The sequence below is a fragment of the Eleutherodactylus coqui genome, chromosome 12 (genome assembly GCF_035609145.1).
Source record: "Eleutherodactylus coqui strain aEleCoq1 chromosome 12, aEleCoq1.hap1, whole genome shotgun sequence".
Lineage (NCBI taxonomy): Eukaryota > Metazoa > Chordata > Amphibia > Anura > Eleutherodactylidae > Eleutherodactylus > Eleutherodactylus coqui.
In genome coordinates this window covers 58307766-58324209 of record NC_089848.1, presented here as the reverse complement: position 1 = coordinate 58324209, position 16444 = coordinate 58307766, and the positions used below count along the sequence as shown (strand labels likewise).

The following is a 16444-nucleotide window of genomic DNA, read 5'->3' as shown; positions in this document are numbered from 1 at the left end:
TGTAGTGTTTTTTTCTTTCTGGTTCAGCTGTATTTTCATACATGAAGGTTACACTACAGATAAATTATTGATGAGATGTCAATGTGAACGTAATGTTGAGTGCCTCCAGATAACATACCAAAACCTCAGTGTTGCCCCGGGACTGACACTGATGTGTGGTGCTTCGGTTTATACTGATTTTCCTCCGATACTGTATGTTCTGTTAATTTGCTTCCTATGCAGTTGGCTATGTTGTGTGGAAGAGATCGGGAATTTAGTTGGAGCTTTATTGGGTTCAGGGATTCATGACAATGGTCACAATCTCTGGACAGCGCTGCGGTATATGTCATCGCTACATACAGCTGGGCCCACCTTTACTTACACAAGGGAGATGGAACAATACCTCTGCAGTGCCATCTATTAAAGGTAGCTTTTCTGCAAGTCAATGTTAAACTCTTCCAATTCCCAGTCATTGTTACAAGGCTTGTATAAAGAGTCTAACATTAACTTGCAGGAATGCTGTCTTCCAATAGGTGGCACTGCAAGGTATTGTTACATATCTCTTATTTGCATATTACCCAGAGGAGCATGAATGACCTTATAAGTCTCTTCACTCACTTACTTTCTAGGTGCTCTCCCTAAGGAGAAAAGATAACGTTCCTGACCCACCTTAGGCATGAATTTGGTTAACGACTCCCATTTCTCATGATATGCCATCACATGTCGTCCATTAAAGGGGTTTTCCTGTTGTAAACTTTTGATGGCCATCAATAGTTGATTGGCTAAGATTTCTGGAACTCCTGCCAATCAGCTCTTCGTCAGTGCGTTTGTAGACTGAGCTGATTTCTGCAGGAAGGAGACAGCGCCATTCCCACTGCAGTGGCCAGGCTTCTTATTGCAGGTAATGAAGTGAATGGGCACCTTGCCTGTAATGTCAAGCCTGTCCACTGCAATGAGAATGGAGCTATTTGCTTCCTGCAGAAAATCAGCTCACTGCACAAGCACAGTGGTCTGCTGAATAGCTCATCAGCAGAGATCTTGTGAGGTAGACTGTAGCCAATATACTATTGATGACCTGTCCTGAAGATAGCCCATCAGTGATTTATGAATTGGCAACCCCTTTAAAAACGATGTTATACATTAAATGTATACTCCTTTTTTGCCTTTTTCTTTGTACATTCCCATGGATGACGGGTGGCTGATAGATGTCATCGATCAGAGGCATCCATCAAAGCCATCAAGGTACTGGCTGACCATCTGATGTGTATAGAGTTGTCCTGACTCTTCCCTAATGACAGATACCAGGGAAAAGAAGGTTTGGGCATGTTGATATCCCAGCCATAAACTACTGACAGAGGTGGTTGGTAGGGACTTATTCACCTATCCTTATTGAAAAATGTCTGAGCATGCCGACGGGGTTGGATGGAATAGCTGTTGGTTGTTCGGCTGACAGCTATCTAAGATGTCTTAGAGGAATAGAACAGAAAAGGCCACACATTTATGAATGAACACAGCTATGAATCAGATACAATGTTAACATCTGTACATGATTATGTATTTATCAAATCACCGTCTTTTCATTTGTAGCCCAACTACCGGGATCACCTGCGGTCCGAATTGCCTCTCTGCGAGATCTACCCGAGAGGTTACAAGATCTGTACCAGCAGGGCTTCACTGTGGTTGCCATACACCCGTTTGTTCAGCCCAGTGAAGGGAATGAGAGGATTCCTCAGGAGGAGATGTTCCGCGTAGTCCTGATAAAGACAACAGAAAGGTAATTAACTACTGTATCCATAACTTGGGTCTTAGTCTCTTCGTTAATATGCATGTTTGAAATGACTGAATTTGTTTAGGAGAGATGATGATTCATTAATTGATTGGCATTAATTGCCGGCACTCATACACATTAGATTGTTAGCTGAAAAAGAGAAGATCTGCCAAGAAAATCCCAACTCTTCGACAGCCTTAAAAGACCCATTAACACACAATGAATATCACTCAAAATTCGTTGAAAAGACCGCAGATAAGCGATAATTGTTGTGTGTAAACGCAGGTATTGTGCACTTTTCATCTGAATGATGATTTTAAGGTGCGCTTAAAATCCATCGTTCAGCTGTAGAGAGATAAAGTATCTCTCAACAGACCGCACGTTGTGTTCTCAGCAGGAATCGGGAGATTACATTGTATTCTGCTGGTAGCCTGTGCAAATACAATGCAACCGTGTTTAGAGCTTAGCCCACATGCTGGGCTCTGCAAACCACTCCCAGAGGCACTTTTACATGCAAATGAAGCTGATAAAGTGTTAATGGAAATTAGTGTCCATTAACACTTTATGCAAAATGATCGCTAAAACTTTCAATCGTTTGATTATTTTTGCGTGTAAATGGGCCTTAACTCTTTAAAGGGATCTTGTCACCTAAACACTGGACAACATGAGCCTGGAACAGGTACATATGGTGACAGGTTCCCTTTATGTGAGCACTCAAAGCTAAACTGATATACCCTGTTTTGCCTAGTGCGGCGTCTGAGAAGGCGCTGCACCACACAGCGTTTCACGGAGCAAGGGAGAGAGAATCATGCACTTGGATAAATAATAGGTAATTAAATCACAGCTTCTGTCAAACCTGAACATTCAGGATTAAGTGTACTTAATCTCCCTCAAGTTATAATCACAGCTATATAAGGAACCGCAATGTAAATTTTTGTATGCAAACTCCTCAGACTAGAGACCTACTTAAAGGGTATCTGTCAGCGTGAACATGCTGTCCAACTGCAGGCATCATGTTAGATATATAGTTTTATGGGGAAAGATTCATTAGAACTTGTATTTTAATTATTTATATCTCTGCACATCCTGAGCTGAAGAACAATGGGCGGAGCTATCAGAGATTGACAGCTCCCCCTATATGCACAGTCATACACAGCTGTCAATCACTGATAGCTCCGCCCATTGGACACTTCAGCTCAGACTGTGCAGAGATATAAACTACAAGTTATACTGAATCTTTCCCCATAAAACTATATACAATCTGCTCGGCTCCTCCTGCTCTATAACATGATGCCTGCAGTTTGGACACCATGTTTGAGCTGATAGAGTGCCTGTAAACTGTGCTGATGAAAGGGATTTAGAGAAAGGCAAGTAGTCTCCAGTGAATTTTTGCCCATTATTGACAAGAGTCCGATAGAACCACTACTTTAGTCACAGGGACAACAAAACTCATCCTTCAAAGATACTTAAATGGTTAATGGGGGCGAACACCAGTGAGCACAAGCCCTTATTTAAGTTTTCTCTGTATTTTACATGAGTGCTTATGACAAAAGCATTAAGCCCTTCTTGGCAGTGCGTTTCATCACTAATTTCAGGGAAGAATACAATAAGAATATGAAAAAAATGTAAATGTCACCGCTTAGAGCAAGTTCTTAATTGGCGCTACAGATAGAGCTTTTTCCCTACTGTGGACGTTGTGAAGGTAGTAGAAGCGATGGGTTGGAGAATCGGTAATAAGTCAATGCCGGCACTGTCAGCAGCAAACTGTCACATCCAGGGCCATTGGAAGACATTGGAGTTAAGGAGATTAACATGCGCTTTATTTCCTGGTTTTTGAGTCGGTAATGAAGTAACAAGTTTTATAATCCCGCTACTTCCTTAGCATTCGGTGCTAATAACTGGTTAGCAATGTGAATTTTATGATAATGAACATTAGCCAGAGTTGCTCTGTGATATGAAATTCGTATTTGCTTCTCTTACCATCCCCCAGTGACAAGTTAATTGTATTAAAATTAACCTTTCACCGTAGTACATTGTATGTTGGCATTCTACTTGTGTATGAATCACTCTTCTTTGCTTCCCTGAAGGCACAAACGGGCACCCAGCCTTTTTTTTTTTTTTAAATCCAAACATTTTTATACATTTTTTTGTATTACAGAAACATAACGGTAAACAACAAATATTTCATACTCTCTCACATTTGCCCACCGACTACCAGTCCATTGCTTCAATATAGATCTTTTGGTCACCAGTAACACTAAGTTGCCTGTTTCTTCCAGCCGGCACCCGCCTGCAACAGCTCCGATGAGCCGCGCCGCTCATCGGAGCTGTTAACTCTTTAAATACCGCTGTTGACAGCTACACCCGACCTTTGGGTTTCCCGTACGGCCTCCTGCAATAGGATCGCAGGTTGGCACAGCAGCCGGGGGCCTTCTGAAAGGCCCCAGGGCTGCCTATGCAGAGTGACTATCAAGCCTGTCTGATCGCTGTACAGTATGATGTAGTGCTGTAGCATTACATCATACTTACAGACAGGCTTGTTTGTATCTAGCGAAGTTCGTAACTCGAACGTTCGCAAGTAGGGAACTTATTGTATATGTAGATATGAAGTGGATTAGGGTATAGGGGGTTTGGGGGAGATTTTGGGATGAAGGAATTGGCAAATTCTTATGTAGAAGCGGGGTAAATGGGGAAGAGTTAGAATAGGGAATTGTTTGAGGCCTTCGTAAAGAGATGTGTTTTTTAGGGCATGTGTAAAACCATGGGTATTGGCGATTAACCTGATTTTCTGGGGTAGCACATTGGGGTTCTTTTAGATGCTCCTTTGAACGAGAATTGGCTCGAGTGACAACATCGCTAACGTGTTAGGATCCGTGCAAAATGCATTGTTGGCTTGTTCAAACAAGAATCATTTAGTCACCGTATAATTGAATGAGGACAACGGAACGATTGCTGTTTGAACTGAAGAATAAGGGAACGAGCCAACAAGGATTTTTATGCCTGCGTAAATTGAACCATGAACGATTCTCGTTAGTCTTTCTCTTGTTGTTGCACATTTAGACTAAACAATTATCGTTCACTTTCGCTCATTTAAACAATTTTTTTGGAAGATTATCGTTACGTCGAAAAGCACGCTTCGCGTAAGATCATTAACAGAATGGGGAGCATAGGTAGGATGATCAAGATGAGGAAGGAGATCTAGGGAGGTGCAGCACTGTGGAGAGCTCTGTGGATGTAAGGGATGCGTTTATATTGTATTCTTTGACGGATTGGCAACCAGAGCAATGACTGGCACACGGCGGATGCATCAGTTTAGCCACTGAGCAAAAAGATAGGCTGGACTGTTGCATTCAGGATAGATTGGAGAGGGAAGAGTAGAAGATACAACTTTCCTGAAACCCAATAGCTTTGCACAGTTCTAGACCCCATGATACAAATTAACACTTAGTAAATCAATGAAAGAATACCTCTTTTCTAGGTTCCTGAGGCCATAGTCTTCCTTAGGGCTCTTTCCCACGAGCATATATCAGCCGCCGTTTTCACGGCCGGTCTATATGCGCTATCATCTGGGACGTAAAAGCTTGTGAACGGGCACACAAATCTAACGATTCTAATGTGCGCCTGTTCTCACCGAGACTGCCATGCCATTGAGCCTTTCCTTTCCCTCCCCCTTGCCGGCTCACCTCTTCTCTCCTGCCCTCTTTTTGATTCCAATGGGAGAAGACAAGGGATGCAGCCAGCAATGGGGGGAGGAGGTGGGATGGACGGCGCTTAGCCCTGCCCCCCATTGGAATCAGCCAGAGGGTAGGAGAGAAGAGGGAGGTAGTTTACCATTCACGCTACTAAACTTCCTCCCTTTTCCAGCCGCTGTCATTGGCTCCCATAGGAGCCCATGCAGCGGCCGACATATTCCGGCCCAAAAGATAGTTCCAGGACTATCTTTTGGGCCCATCGTAAAATTTGCTATATTGGCTGGGCGCTTTTCCGTCGCAGGAATACGACCATGTGATCTGATGCATTGGAATCCAGTGCATCAGATCACAGCGTATATTGGCCAACCATGAAAACGGCGGCCCGATATACACTCGTGGGAAAGAGCCCTTAAGGTGTGTTTGGACGGAATGATTATTAATCAGAAAATCGCTACATCATTTGAATTTGCAAGATAATCGTTCGGTGTGAATACAGCCAACGATCGAACGATAAGTCGTTAGCTTATTGTTCATTTCATGCAAACCTGAAGATCATTGTTGGCTCGTTCACCAGTCGTTCAGTTAAATACTCCTCGTTCAGTCGTTCTCATTCACTTATACAGCTAGCGAGTGATTTATTGGCCTGTATAAGCAGGCTGCAGGAGTGAACGAGCTAATTATGATATTTGTTTGCTCGTTCATGCGCTAAATGGTTCCGTCTAAAAGAGGCCTTACTCTTAAAGTTCCCTGTCGTTAACTTATCTCTTCCACAGACAAATCTATATCCAAAACTTCTCTCCATCTTCTGCAGAACAATTAAGTTATTCCCAAGTTCCTGTGACGAGCGGTAGAGTACTGATGTGGAGATAGAACTTTCAGTGGGTGATGGTGATAATGCCTTTAACGGCGAACACAATAACCTTGCCAGCGTCATAACTGTATAATAGTGATGAAGCCCTCAATCCTTTTAATTACCAATCTTTCAGAACACCCTTAGGAATAATATGTAATAAGCCTGGGTATTCTATCAGAACAGAATGGGAGATCATATTGTCTCCACAATACCTGCAAACGAATCCCTAAAAAGAAACCTATTACATATTCCTGTCTAAGGCCCCCTGTCCACAGGCGTTGCGGCATCATGCGGCAGAGCTCCGCAGGAGCCACCGCCCGGTAGCAGGAGCCGCCGCCGAATCTCCGCCGATCAGCGATTGGAGAATCGCAGTGAATCTCTGCTCATGGGCAGTGTGCCGACGCTTTCCATAGCAATGCTATTGAAAGCTTCAGAAGGCGCGATTCCCCGGCGCTTTACCACCGGCGAAATCACGCCCGTGGACAGGCACCCTAAGTAATCGTAAACTTGTTAGAATTTTTGAGTCAGTTCAATATGGTAGGTAAACTGGCTTCTCGGGGGACGTTGCATCGTGACGTTTTCTTGGCAGACTGTTTTTGCGGGATGGTTTGCCATTTCCTTCCTCAGTCATCTTTTACCCCCCACCAAGCTGGGTACTCATTTTACGGACTTCGGAAGGATGGAAGGATGAGTCAACCTTGAGCTACCCGTGGCTACCTGAACCACCCGGGGATTGAACCTGCAACCTTCAGGTCATAAGCGAGAGCTTAGGACTGTATTTCTGCTGCCTTAACACTCTGCACCACACGAGGCTAAACTGGATGAACATTGTCTTCTTTCGAACAGCCGCAGATGAGCCTCTTCCTTTCCTACCTTGATATTTACTTCATAGAATAGGTCTCCAATAGCTTGATAAAGGTTTAACAATAATATTAAAGGGACTTAAAACCAAAAATAGCTAGAAACATATTTTATTTTTCTCATCTGTTTTTATTTTCTGATTGTAGATTTTTTTTTCTATTGTCTGTACTTGACTATGGAGGCGCCCATTTTACCTGAACTGCAGTTCACAGCATTTGGAGATATGTTTTACAGAAGTCTTATGGGCTATTCACACAATGGACAGGAAGGGACCGATTAATGTCTGAGAAAGTCTTTTAGGTATGCTCTGTGTGTGGTGCAAAGATCATTGTGCAGGGAAGGGGAGGAGGTGAGCTATGACCCTCAGCTATTGTGAATGGTGGGTCCAGTGTTATCTATATATAGGCATTACCTTTCATTGTAATCCTGCCAGTGGTGATAATTAGACTCCTGAAGAGCAGGAAGTCATCAGACACTATTATTAATGGGCAGTGTGAAAAATGTTTGGATTTTAGAATTTTTAAAAAATTATAGATTATGATATGAAAAATAAGAAAATCACAAAAACTATTTTTAATATGAAAAATTGATTTTATACAATTGGTCATTTTGTGATGACACATTCCTGTTTACATGGCGGGGATGACCAGGGACACCCATGTCTTGTACGTCTGCTTAAAGGGAACATGTCACCTGCCTATAGCACCATAATCTAACGAATGGTGCTGTTAAGAACGTGTGACTGGGTGCTATATTTCTTGTACTCATCCATTTTCTGCTTCCCAGGGCGCTCACCTGCGCAGTTTGCGCCGGGCGAAAATCTGACTCTTTTAAGAGTCCCGTGCGAGCTCTTTCACATACAAGTCTATGGAAAAGTGATTATATGGGACTCAGAAAAGAGTCGGATTTTCAGCCTATGTGCGGACGTCAAAGGCAGGAACCAGGAAGCGGGTGAGTATAAGAATTACAGCACCCGGCTCCCTGTCACCTGCTCTAACAGCACGATAACTTTAGTTTAGGCAGGTGACAGGTTCCTTTTAATAAAATTTGGGTCTGATAAAAACCCTGACATTTACCTGTGCCTTGGCAACATCATGCATGCCAGGAAAAAGTATCAGAAAAGAGTTCCTGAGGGACATGCGGTCAAGTATTTGTGAAAACCGTGTCCAGGGCACATTATCAAATGACTGTTTGGCATTGATGGTTCTAATGGCTGTGTTACGTCCACGCAGGACATGTTGATAGCGTCCTAAACAGACAAAAGCATGTATACCTCTACAAACACGGACAAGACAACATAGTAAATAAGAAACACACAATATGGAATAAAAGCAGTCTGACCCTGACCACTCGGATGCGCAAAGACCCTACATACAAGTGGAGTGATCACCTTGAGGAGAGCAACCCCCCATCGGAAACCTAGGGTGACCCTGACTTTGCCTAGATGGGTACTGTTGTATTATGTCGCCACCGGAAGTGGTGGGTGTCAACAAAGCTTAGGCTGCTTCCTGAATGGTTGCACTCAGCCCTCCGGCTCTGTGCCTCTGCTGCTGGCTGCGTGCTGTACTTGTCCTCGGCGGCTGCTGTGAGTGACCCCGCCGAGGTGGCAGCCTATCATCATGTCGTGCCACAGCTGTGATCCCGGCTACAGCAGCGGCGGCAGAGCTAAGAAGTGCGCACATGGCTGTGCGCCGGAGAGATTATAGTCCGGCCCGTGGGGGAGAGAGGAGCGGGGCCTCCAGTGACACAGCAGCCGCCTGGAGCGCCCGCAGCAAGAACGGGACCACAGATGACAGTGCCGCAGGGAGAGGAGTGTGGACCAAATGTCGGGCGACCAGGGGGAACGCCAATGGAGATGTTAGTCTGCCAGGAAGAGAGCTGCGGGAAGCTGAGTGACAGCAGTCCCACCTGCAGTGGCCGAAGCCTGGATGGGACCGGAAATGGCAGTGGCAGTACAGCGGCGGGGGTGAGGGTGGGGGCGGGAGGAGGTATGAGTTGTTTGGCATCGAGAGAAAGAAGCTGGCCCTGCTGTCAATCAGAAGCTAGGCGCCCGGCAGGGGGCATTCACTCAACCAAACCCGCCCAGCGCCTAGCTTCCAGGGCGTCAAGGTACCACAGTACTCCCTAGATGATGACAGGGAATACTGGCAAAGATAAGAGGACACAAATATACACCCACTAGTGCAAGTAACAAGATGTTAAAACCCTCCAGAATAAATGAGTAACCAACAGACATATCCTTAACTAAGGCGCGGGTCAGGACCAGAGAGCATATCATCAGACAGGAGTCAGACAAGAGATCACAGACCAGACTGTGATAATGATTTGCTGACTAGAAGTGTGGTTATGATCCAATGAATGATCGAAAACGACTATTCAATTATTTTGTACACACCCGTTGGGAAGGGTATCATTTCTCCTTAGGGGGGGGGGCACCTAGAAAGTGAGTGAGGAGACTTATAAGGCCATTCATGCTCCTCTGGGAAATATGCAAATAAGAAAGATGGGACAATACCTCTTCAGCGCCACCTATTGGAGGGCAGCATTCCTGCAAGCCTATGTTAGACTCTTTTTATACAAGCCATATAACGACTGGGAATTGAAAAACAGTATACATGCATGTCAAATGAACAATATCCAATTGCTACTTCACCGCTCATCGCACGATCATTTCAATTGATCATGCCGTTTAGAAGGGACTTTATCATAGTCCGCTGATATTTTTCTTTAATCTCCATTTTTTCTTATTTTCAGTTGACATATTGGAGGCTTTGGAACCAGTTACCAGTTTTCATGGTTTCATTTGGGGGGGGGGGGGGGGGGGTAGGTCCTTGTCTCCATGCCAGTTTTTAATAATGTAGCCATTTAGTTTTTGTTGGCTACAGTTTTTAAGGGGTTTATTTTTTATTATACTAATCATTTCCGCATGGCCCATACAAGTAATGGAGATAGTCATAAGGACTTAGCTGCGGTGATCCACACTTAACCATACACTTAGATTGGAAAATATTGTTGCACATTCCCCTACTCTTACTTGCGGTGACTTGGTTAGGGGGAAACTATGCAGATAGAAAGGAATGCGATGTCTAGTGATTAGTGGCTCCGGCTGCCTAGAGCCCCTTTCAGAGGATCATTAGCTGTTCGGACCATAGCACACAAATTGATTTATTCTTGTGTTTTGCGCAGCTGATGGTGTTCCTCTGAGTCATAGAAGGCACTAAATCAAATAAAACCCTTTTGTTGGATTTAATTTTGCCTTTAAAGCTTAAACTGTTTTAACGTATTACATATTTGTTCAAAGCGATACTACAACTGGCTATTTTTCTTCTTACGGCAAATAATCTTATCTATTTTCATCCAATTGCACAATAAAGTGTGCAGCAGCCAGTAAAGACAAAAGATCCTTCGACTTTATCTTTTTTGGCTTTTAACATGAAACGCGGACAGAATTTGTTTTATCACAGAAGGAGTTACAGTTCCTTTAACCCCTGTTATACTGGACGACTGCTGGGCGTATAAGCACCTGGTAGCCGTGCCAGGGATGGCCACTCCTGTGCTTGCTCTGTGAATGGAGGCGGAGCGGGCTGGCAATCGTTCCGGTTTGCATGTGCAGTGTCTGAGGAGCGGGCCCACAGCCGAGGAGACAGCGGGGTAGACAAAGGCCTTGTCGGTATTAGTGTACCTTGACGCCACCGGAAGCTAGGGGTTTGATAGGAGTAACGCCCCTCTCACTCCCCTAGCTCCCGATTGGCTCAAGGCAGAAAGGTCCTAGCAGCACACTGGGGATAGATTGTCCTAGCGCTGCAGCCTTAGCCTGAGGGTTACTATAGTTCTTGGGCTTACTTTACCTGTAAACGCCACCATGTTACCGCTGTAAGATGGCAGCATTTTCATCTCCTAATGTAAGCCTAAGATGTATAGTAACCCTCAGGCTAAGGCTGCAGCGCTGGGACAGTCTATCCAGCCGCTGCAGCGTCTGTGCTCCGTCCCGGCCAGCCGGCATTTGTCCCATGTGGGCTACGCGCCGGGCCGCTCACCTTTCCGCTTTCACTGTCGCCTCCCTGGCAGCCGGCGGCAGTGTTCTCTGTTCTGCCGGACACATTATAGCTGCGTCACGCCGTCCGCTCGGCTCCCAGTTTTCTGCTGTGCCTCCCTCGCGGCTGGCGGCAGTGATCTCCATCCCGCTGGCCGCTCACTTTGGCGACGGGGCCAAGCTTTTCTGCTGTCACAAGGAGATTTGGCCTTCTGACCCCCTCCCGCCGCCAGGTAAGTCACTGGCTTCGGGGGGGTTTGTGGCTGCAGTGCTGGCTTCTTAACTGAGCTTGCAGAACCTGCCAGCCAACAGCCTGTCCAGCCAATCAGTTACTGGGGGCGTCACACCCCTGTCAATCTTGGCTCCACCAGTATTACCTGGTGGCGTTAAGATATACTAATACCGGCCTTGTCATGGGGCTCTACCATCTCCTCACCTGGGGGGTAGCTCACGACCCGTCCAAGTTGCTGCTGGGGGAGATCAAGGGGAAAATAACTGGGGGTTACCTTAAGTGCAATTGTCACTTGTGATGCCACTATTCCGTCCTCTGTGGCGGATCTCCCAGATGTAATAAAATAGTCCACACACAGTAATTTTCTGAACGAGAACCAGGAACAGTCAGCTCTGTCAGTTTAGGGCTCCTTCCCACGGACGGATTTCCGCCACGTATCCGCTGCGTTGCCCGCAGCTATTAGGTTCTAATGAACCTAATAGCTCAGCGCTCATGGTGCGGAATTCCACCATGGAATTCCGCACAGTGAAATCACCCGACCTCACTCGCGGCATGTTCTATTTGCCGCGGGTGTACGTGCGGACGACTTCCATTGCAGTCAATGGAAGCCGTCCCGTCACGCTATCTTCCGCTGTAGCACAGCTCAAGATAACGTGAAACCGCTTCCCCGCCTACCGCTGCCGCGTCTTATGACGCTGTGAGCGTGTCTTGTGACGTGGCCGGCGCGTCACGCCGAAGCGTCATGCGGGACGTAGGACGCCGGATCCGCAGGTAAGTATTGGAGTCTCTGGGGGGCGCCGTGACGAGCTCACGGCGCCTTACTGCAAACTCTCGAACTTAAATTCCAACAAACATTCTCAGTAGAGATTCAACAAGCCGAAGTGGTGTAGCAGGGAGGATTCTCGGGGTATTCGGACAATCCACAGTCCAAGTTATCTGTGTGATTCCCACTCCCAGCAAACTTTCTCTCTCTCTGTCTGTGTGTGTGTGTCTCTGTCTCTCGCTCTCTCTTTTTCTCGTCTTCTCGCTAAGGAGCTGTTGGTTTCACTCCCAGCGCTCACCGGAAACACCAAGGATTCCTGGGTAGGTTAAGCATCAGGCTATCACTCGGCTTCCTCCATTCTCTTCACACTCAGCTAGACACTGTCTGTATCGCTCACTCACTGTCGGACCTCACTCTTACTGGTACTATCGCCACTCCTTGTCTCCTTACCAACACAAATATAAACCAGCACCACGTGACACACACAAAACGTTACATTTCTCAGACAGGACAGAGCATACCAGACATTAACCCTCTCAGTCCTGCAGCCATTCAATACACATAAATCAAATGCCTTCCACAAGCAAGACGTTGACATGAGACAAACATAGAACATTATGGAGGGGCCCTATTAACTATGGGCCACTACACATGCCTCCACACAGACAGATGCAGCGGCAGACCAATGATGTTTTTTTTCCGGCCTGCGTGTAAGATCCGATCAGTCATTTATTCTTTCATTGCATATGTTTACACTGGACAATTACTGTGCAAACTGCTTGGTCTAATGATTGGTCTGCACAATAATCGTAAAGGGGGCTTAAAGGGGTTGTCCCGCGGCAGCAAGTGGGTCTATACACTTCTGTATGGCCATATTAATGCACTTTGTAATGTACATTTTTCACTTACCTGCTCCGTTGCTAGCGTCCTCGTTTCCATGGAGCCGACTAATTTTCGGCGTCCAATGGCCAAATTAGCCGCGCTTGCGCAGTCCAGTCTTCTTCTTTTCTCAATGGGGCTCTGTGTAGCTCCGCCCCGTCACGTGCCGATTCCAGCCAATCAGGAGGCTGGAATCGGCAATGGACCGCACAGAAGCCCTGCGGTCCACCGAGAGAGAAGATCCCGGCGGCCATCTTCAGCCGGTAAGTAAGAAGTCACCGGAGCGCGGGGATTCAGGTAAGCGCTGTGCGGATTTTTCTTTAGGTCCCTGCATTGGGGTTGTCTCGCGCCGAACGGGGGGGGGGGGGGGGGGGTTGAAAAAAAAACAAAACGCAGGTATATGTCTTACCTTAACCCCATTAAATATTTGTTATAATTTTTCTCCACTCAGAAGTCAAGGAAGTTAAAGGTTATGGACACCTTTTAGGAGTTAAAAATTACTATTTGTTTATTTAGATGCATGTATTTTGGGCTGACAATCATTTTTTAATAGGCTTTGATAAAACAATTTGCACCATCTGTCTTCTGCAGCTTCCACATATCACTGTATATACAAATTGCAGTCTAATGATACACATGCAGACTAGGCTGTAGTCATCTGAAGCTGCTGCTAGCGGTGGAACCAGACAACTATCTAAAGTTGTGTCTCCCATCATCTAGTTATACCCAGATCTGTGACTGTAACAAGGGGGTGTCCTCTGTGTCTAGAGGAAAAGTGGTTTCCACACTGATATAGAAGAGGGTTCTTTACTGTAAGAGCAGTGAGACTGTGGAACTCTCTGCCTGAGGACCTAGTGATGGCGAATTGGCGAATTCGTGATGGCGAAGAGGGGCCCGGACGTCTTTCTTGAGCGATACAATATTATATGTTATAATCATTAATTACTTCAGAAGGGTCGTTGATCCGGGGATTATTCCGATTGCCAGATTAGAGTCGGGAAGGAATATTTTCCTTTAAATCGGGGAGATTGCCTTTTACCTCATTGTGTTTTTTTTTTCCTTCCTCTGGATCAACATTAGGTGGTAATGGGCTGAACTGGATGGACATATGTTTTTTTTGGCCTTACATACCGTACTATGTTACTAAGTGTAAGTTTATCTTTGCTGTGGTCATAAATTAGCTGATGAAAAGGTGCAGGAGAGGAGAGCTAAGGGGGGTAAACCAAGGCATCAGTCTAGCCTCCCTGATGGATCTCCTACTGAGACTCGGGTCTTAGTCTCCCGACCGTATATATGCAGCTGGGTCTAAAAATCGCGACCATCTGAAGCATTGGATTTCACTGTATTCATTCAGATGAGTGATTTTTGGGCGCATAAAGAAAATTGTGCCGAAAAAAATAGCACATCGGCGACCGAAAACAGCAACTGATTTTATACGGTGCGTGAAAACATAGGTCTTGCCCTATCTTTTGCCGAGATACGCTGGCAGCTCCCATAGACCTTGTATGGAAGCTGAAAAAGAAGGGGAGGGATATTTGCTGTGTCCAACGCTGGGAAAAGATTACAGCTGCCTCTGTTTAGGCATTAGAAGTCATTCCGAAGATTTCGCGCTGCAGCATATTTCTCTGCCGATCTACTGCAGCCGCCCGTGTGAATGGGCGAGAAAACACTAAGATCGGGACTTGATCGCGGCTCTTCTTCTTTCATGCGATTTTTAGTGGCGTACGGCCAAGGGTGAAAATGCATACCGTCGTGTGAAAGAGGCCTCAGACTGCAGCGTCTATATGCAGTGATATGTAGAAGCTGCAGAAGACAAACAATGCAAAGTTTTTAAATGAACCGTATTGCAAAATTGATTGTCTGCTAAAATGGGTTGTGACTTTGCGCAAAGGGCGTGGCAGAAGATGCAGTAATTTAACATCTTAGCGGAAAATAAATGCCAGCACAAAGCAAGTTTCTAACACTAATTACAGTTTCCGAGCGTGTAAAGTCAGCCATGGATAATGGCCCGTGATGCTTAGATGAAGGCAGCGACCATGCGAGCGTCCTATCAAACCAATGCAGGAAGATTGCGGTTTCCAACTCGGCTGCATATGAAACAAATTTCATACTTCTGAAGTATGCAGAGGAGAACTGATTGAAAATGAAAACCAAATGCTGTGCACCATGCTCATCCTGCGTTAGAGGAGTGCGAAGATTCCAGCGTGCCCACATTACAATAAGTGCAGAACTCGGCGAGAATCCCGTCCAGCTGCTAACAGTTTATGTGCTTCACAGCCATAACTGCAAGCAGCTGAGCAGGAAATGACGCGGAAACTTAATTACAAGAAGCAGCATGTTGTTACTAGCCGGAGTTTGCTTGAGGAATACAAGCTACAGTATCGGAGTTTGCAGTTTATGCTGTCATGGGTCATGGTCAGAGGAGAATTAAGTTTATTCCAGCCCTGGGACAATTACGGAAGCGTTTTACCAAACTGATTCTGACAGCAAATATCTAAAATGCATACATATCGTCGCAGAGGCAGACTGGGGTCGCACCGTTCTGTTTTATCATTAGCTCACAAAGAAATATTAGTACGGTCACAGGAACAGACAGCTTCTTTAACCCTTTAATGAGGCAGCGCCCCTTTTATTCCATTTTAATTTTTTACTCCCCCCTTTAAAAAAACAAAACAAAAAACATAACTCCTTTATTTATCCATTGACGTCGCTGTATGAGGGCTTGTGTTTTGCGGGACGAGTTGTATTTTTCAATTGTGCTATTTAATGTACCATTTAATGTTCTGAAATACCTTTAAAAAATTCCAAGTAAAATGAAAAAAAAAGAAACCTTCCGCCATCTTTCAGTGCGTTTTGTTTCTCCGGCGCACAAACTGCAACAAAAACAACATGATAACTTTATACTATGGGTCAGTACGATTACTACAATACCAAACTGGTATAGTTCTTTTTTTTTTTTTTACTGCTCATTTTTTTTTCAATTATTTTCTGCCATAGTTTTCTGTGCGCAATATCTTTTTATTTTTCCGTGGACATAGTTGTGCGAGGGCTCATTTTTTGCAGGATGTTCTGTAGTTTACGTTAGTACCAATTCAGAATACATACTACTTTTTGATCGCTTTTTTTATTGCATTTTTTCTGGGAAATGGGGTAACTGAAAAAGTGCATTTCTGGCGTTCTTTCTTTATTTTTTTCCCGGATGACGTTCACCGTAAGGGGTAAATAATGCACTACTTTGATAGATCAGACATTTACGGATGCGGCGATACCAGATATGTATGTTACTTTTATGATTTAGATTTTTTTTTATTATAGATATGGCAAAAGGGGGTGATTTAAACTTTTATTCCTTTTTTTTTCTACAATTAATAAAACTTTATTAGT

General features: G+C 45.1%; 1 protein-coding gene across 1 annotated transcript in view; it reads left to right on the top strand.

Annotated features, from left to right (window-relative positions):
• RFTN1 (raftlin, lipid raft linker 1) overlaps positions 1 to 16444 on the top strand; it is a 327454-nt gene that overhangs the window by 129504 nt on the left and 181506 nt on the right. Inside the window, exon 3 of the mRNA XM_066585331.1 lies at positions 1567 to 1753. Coding sequence (XP_066441428.1) covers positions 1567 to 1753 — 187 coding nt within the window. The remainder of the gene's footprint in view (positions 1 to 1566; positions 1754 to 16444) is intronic.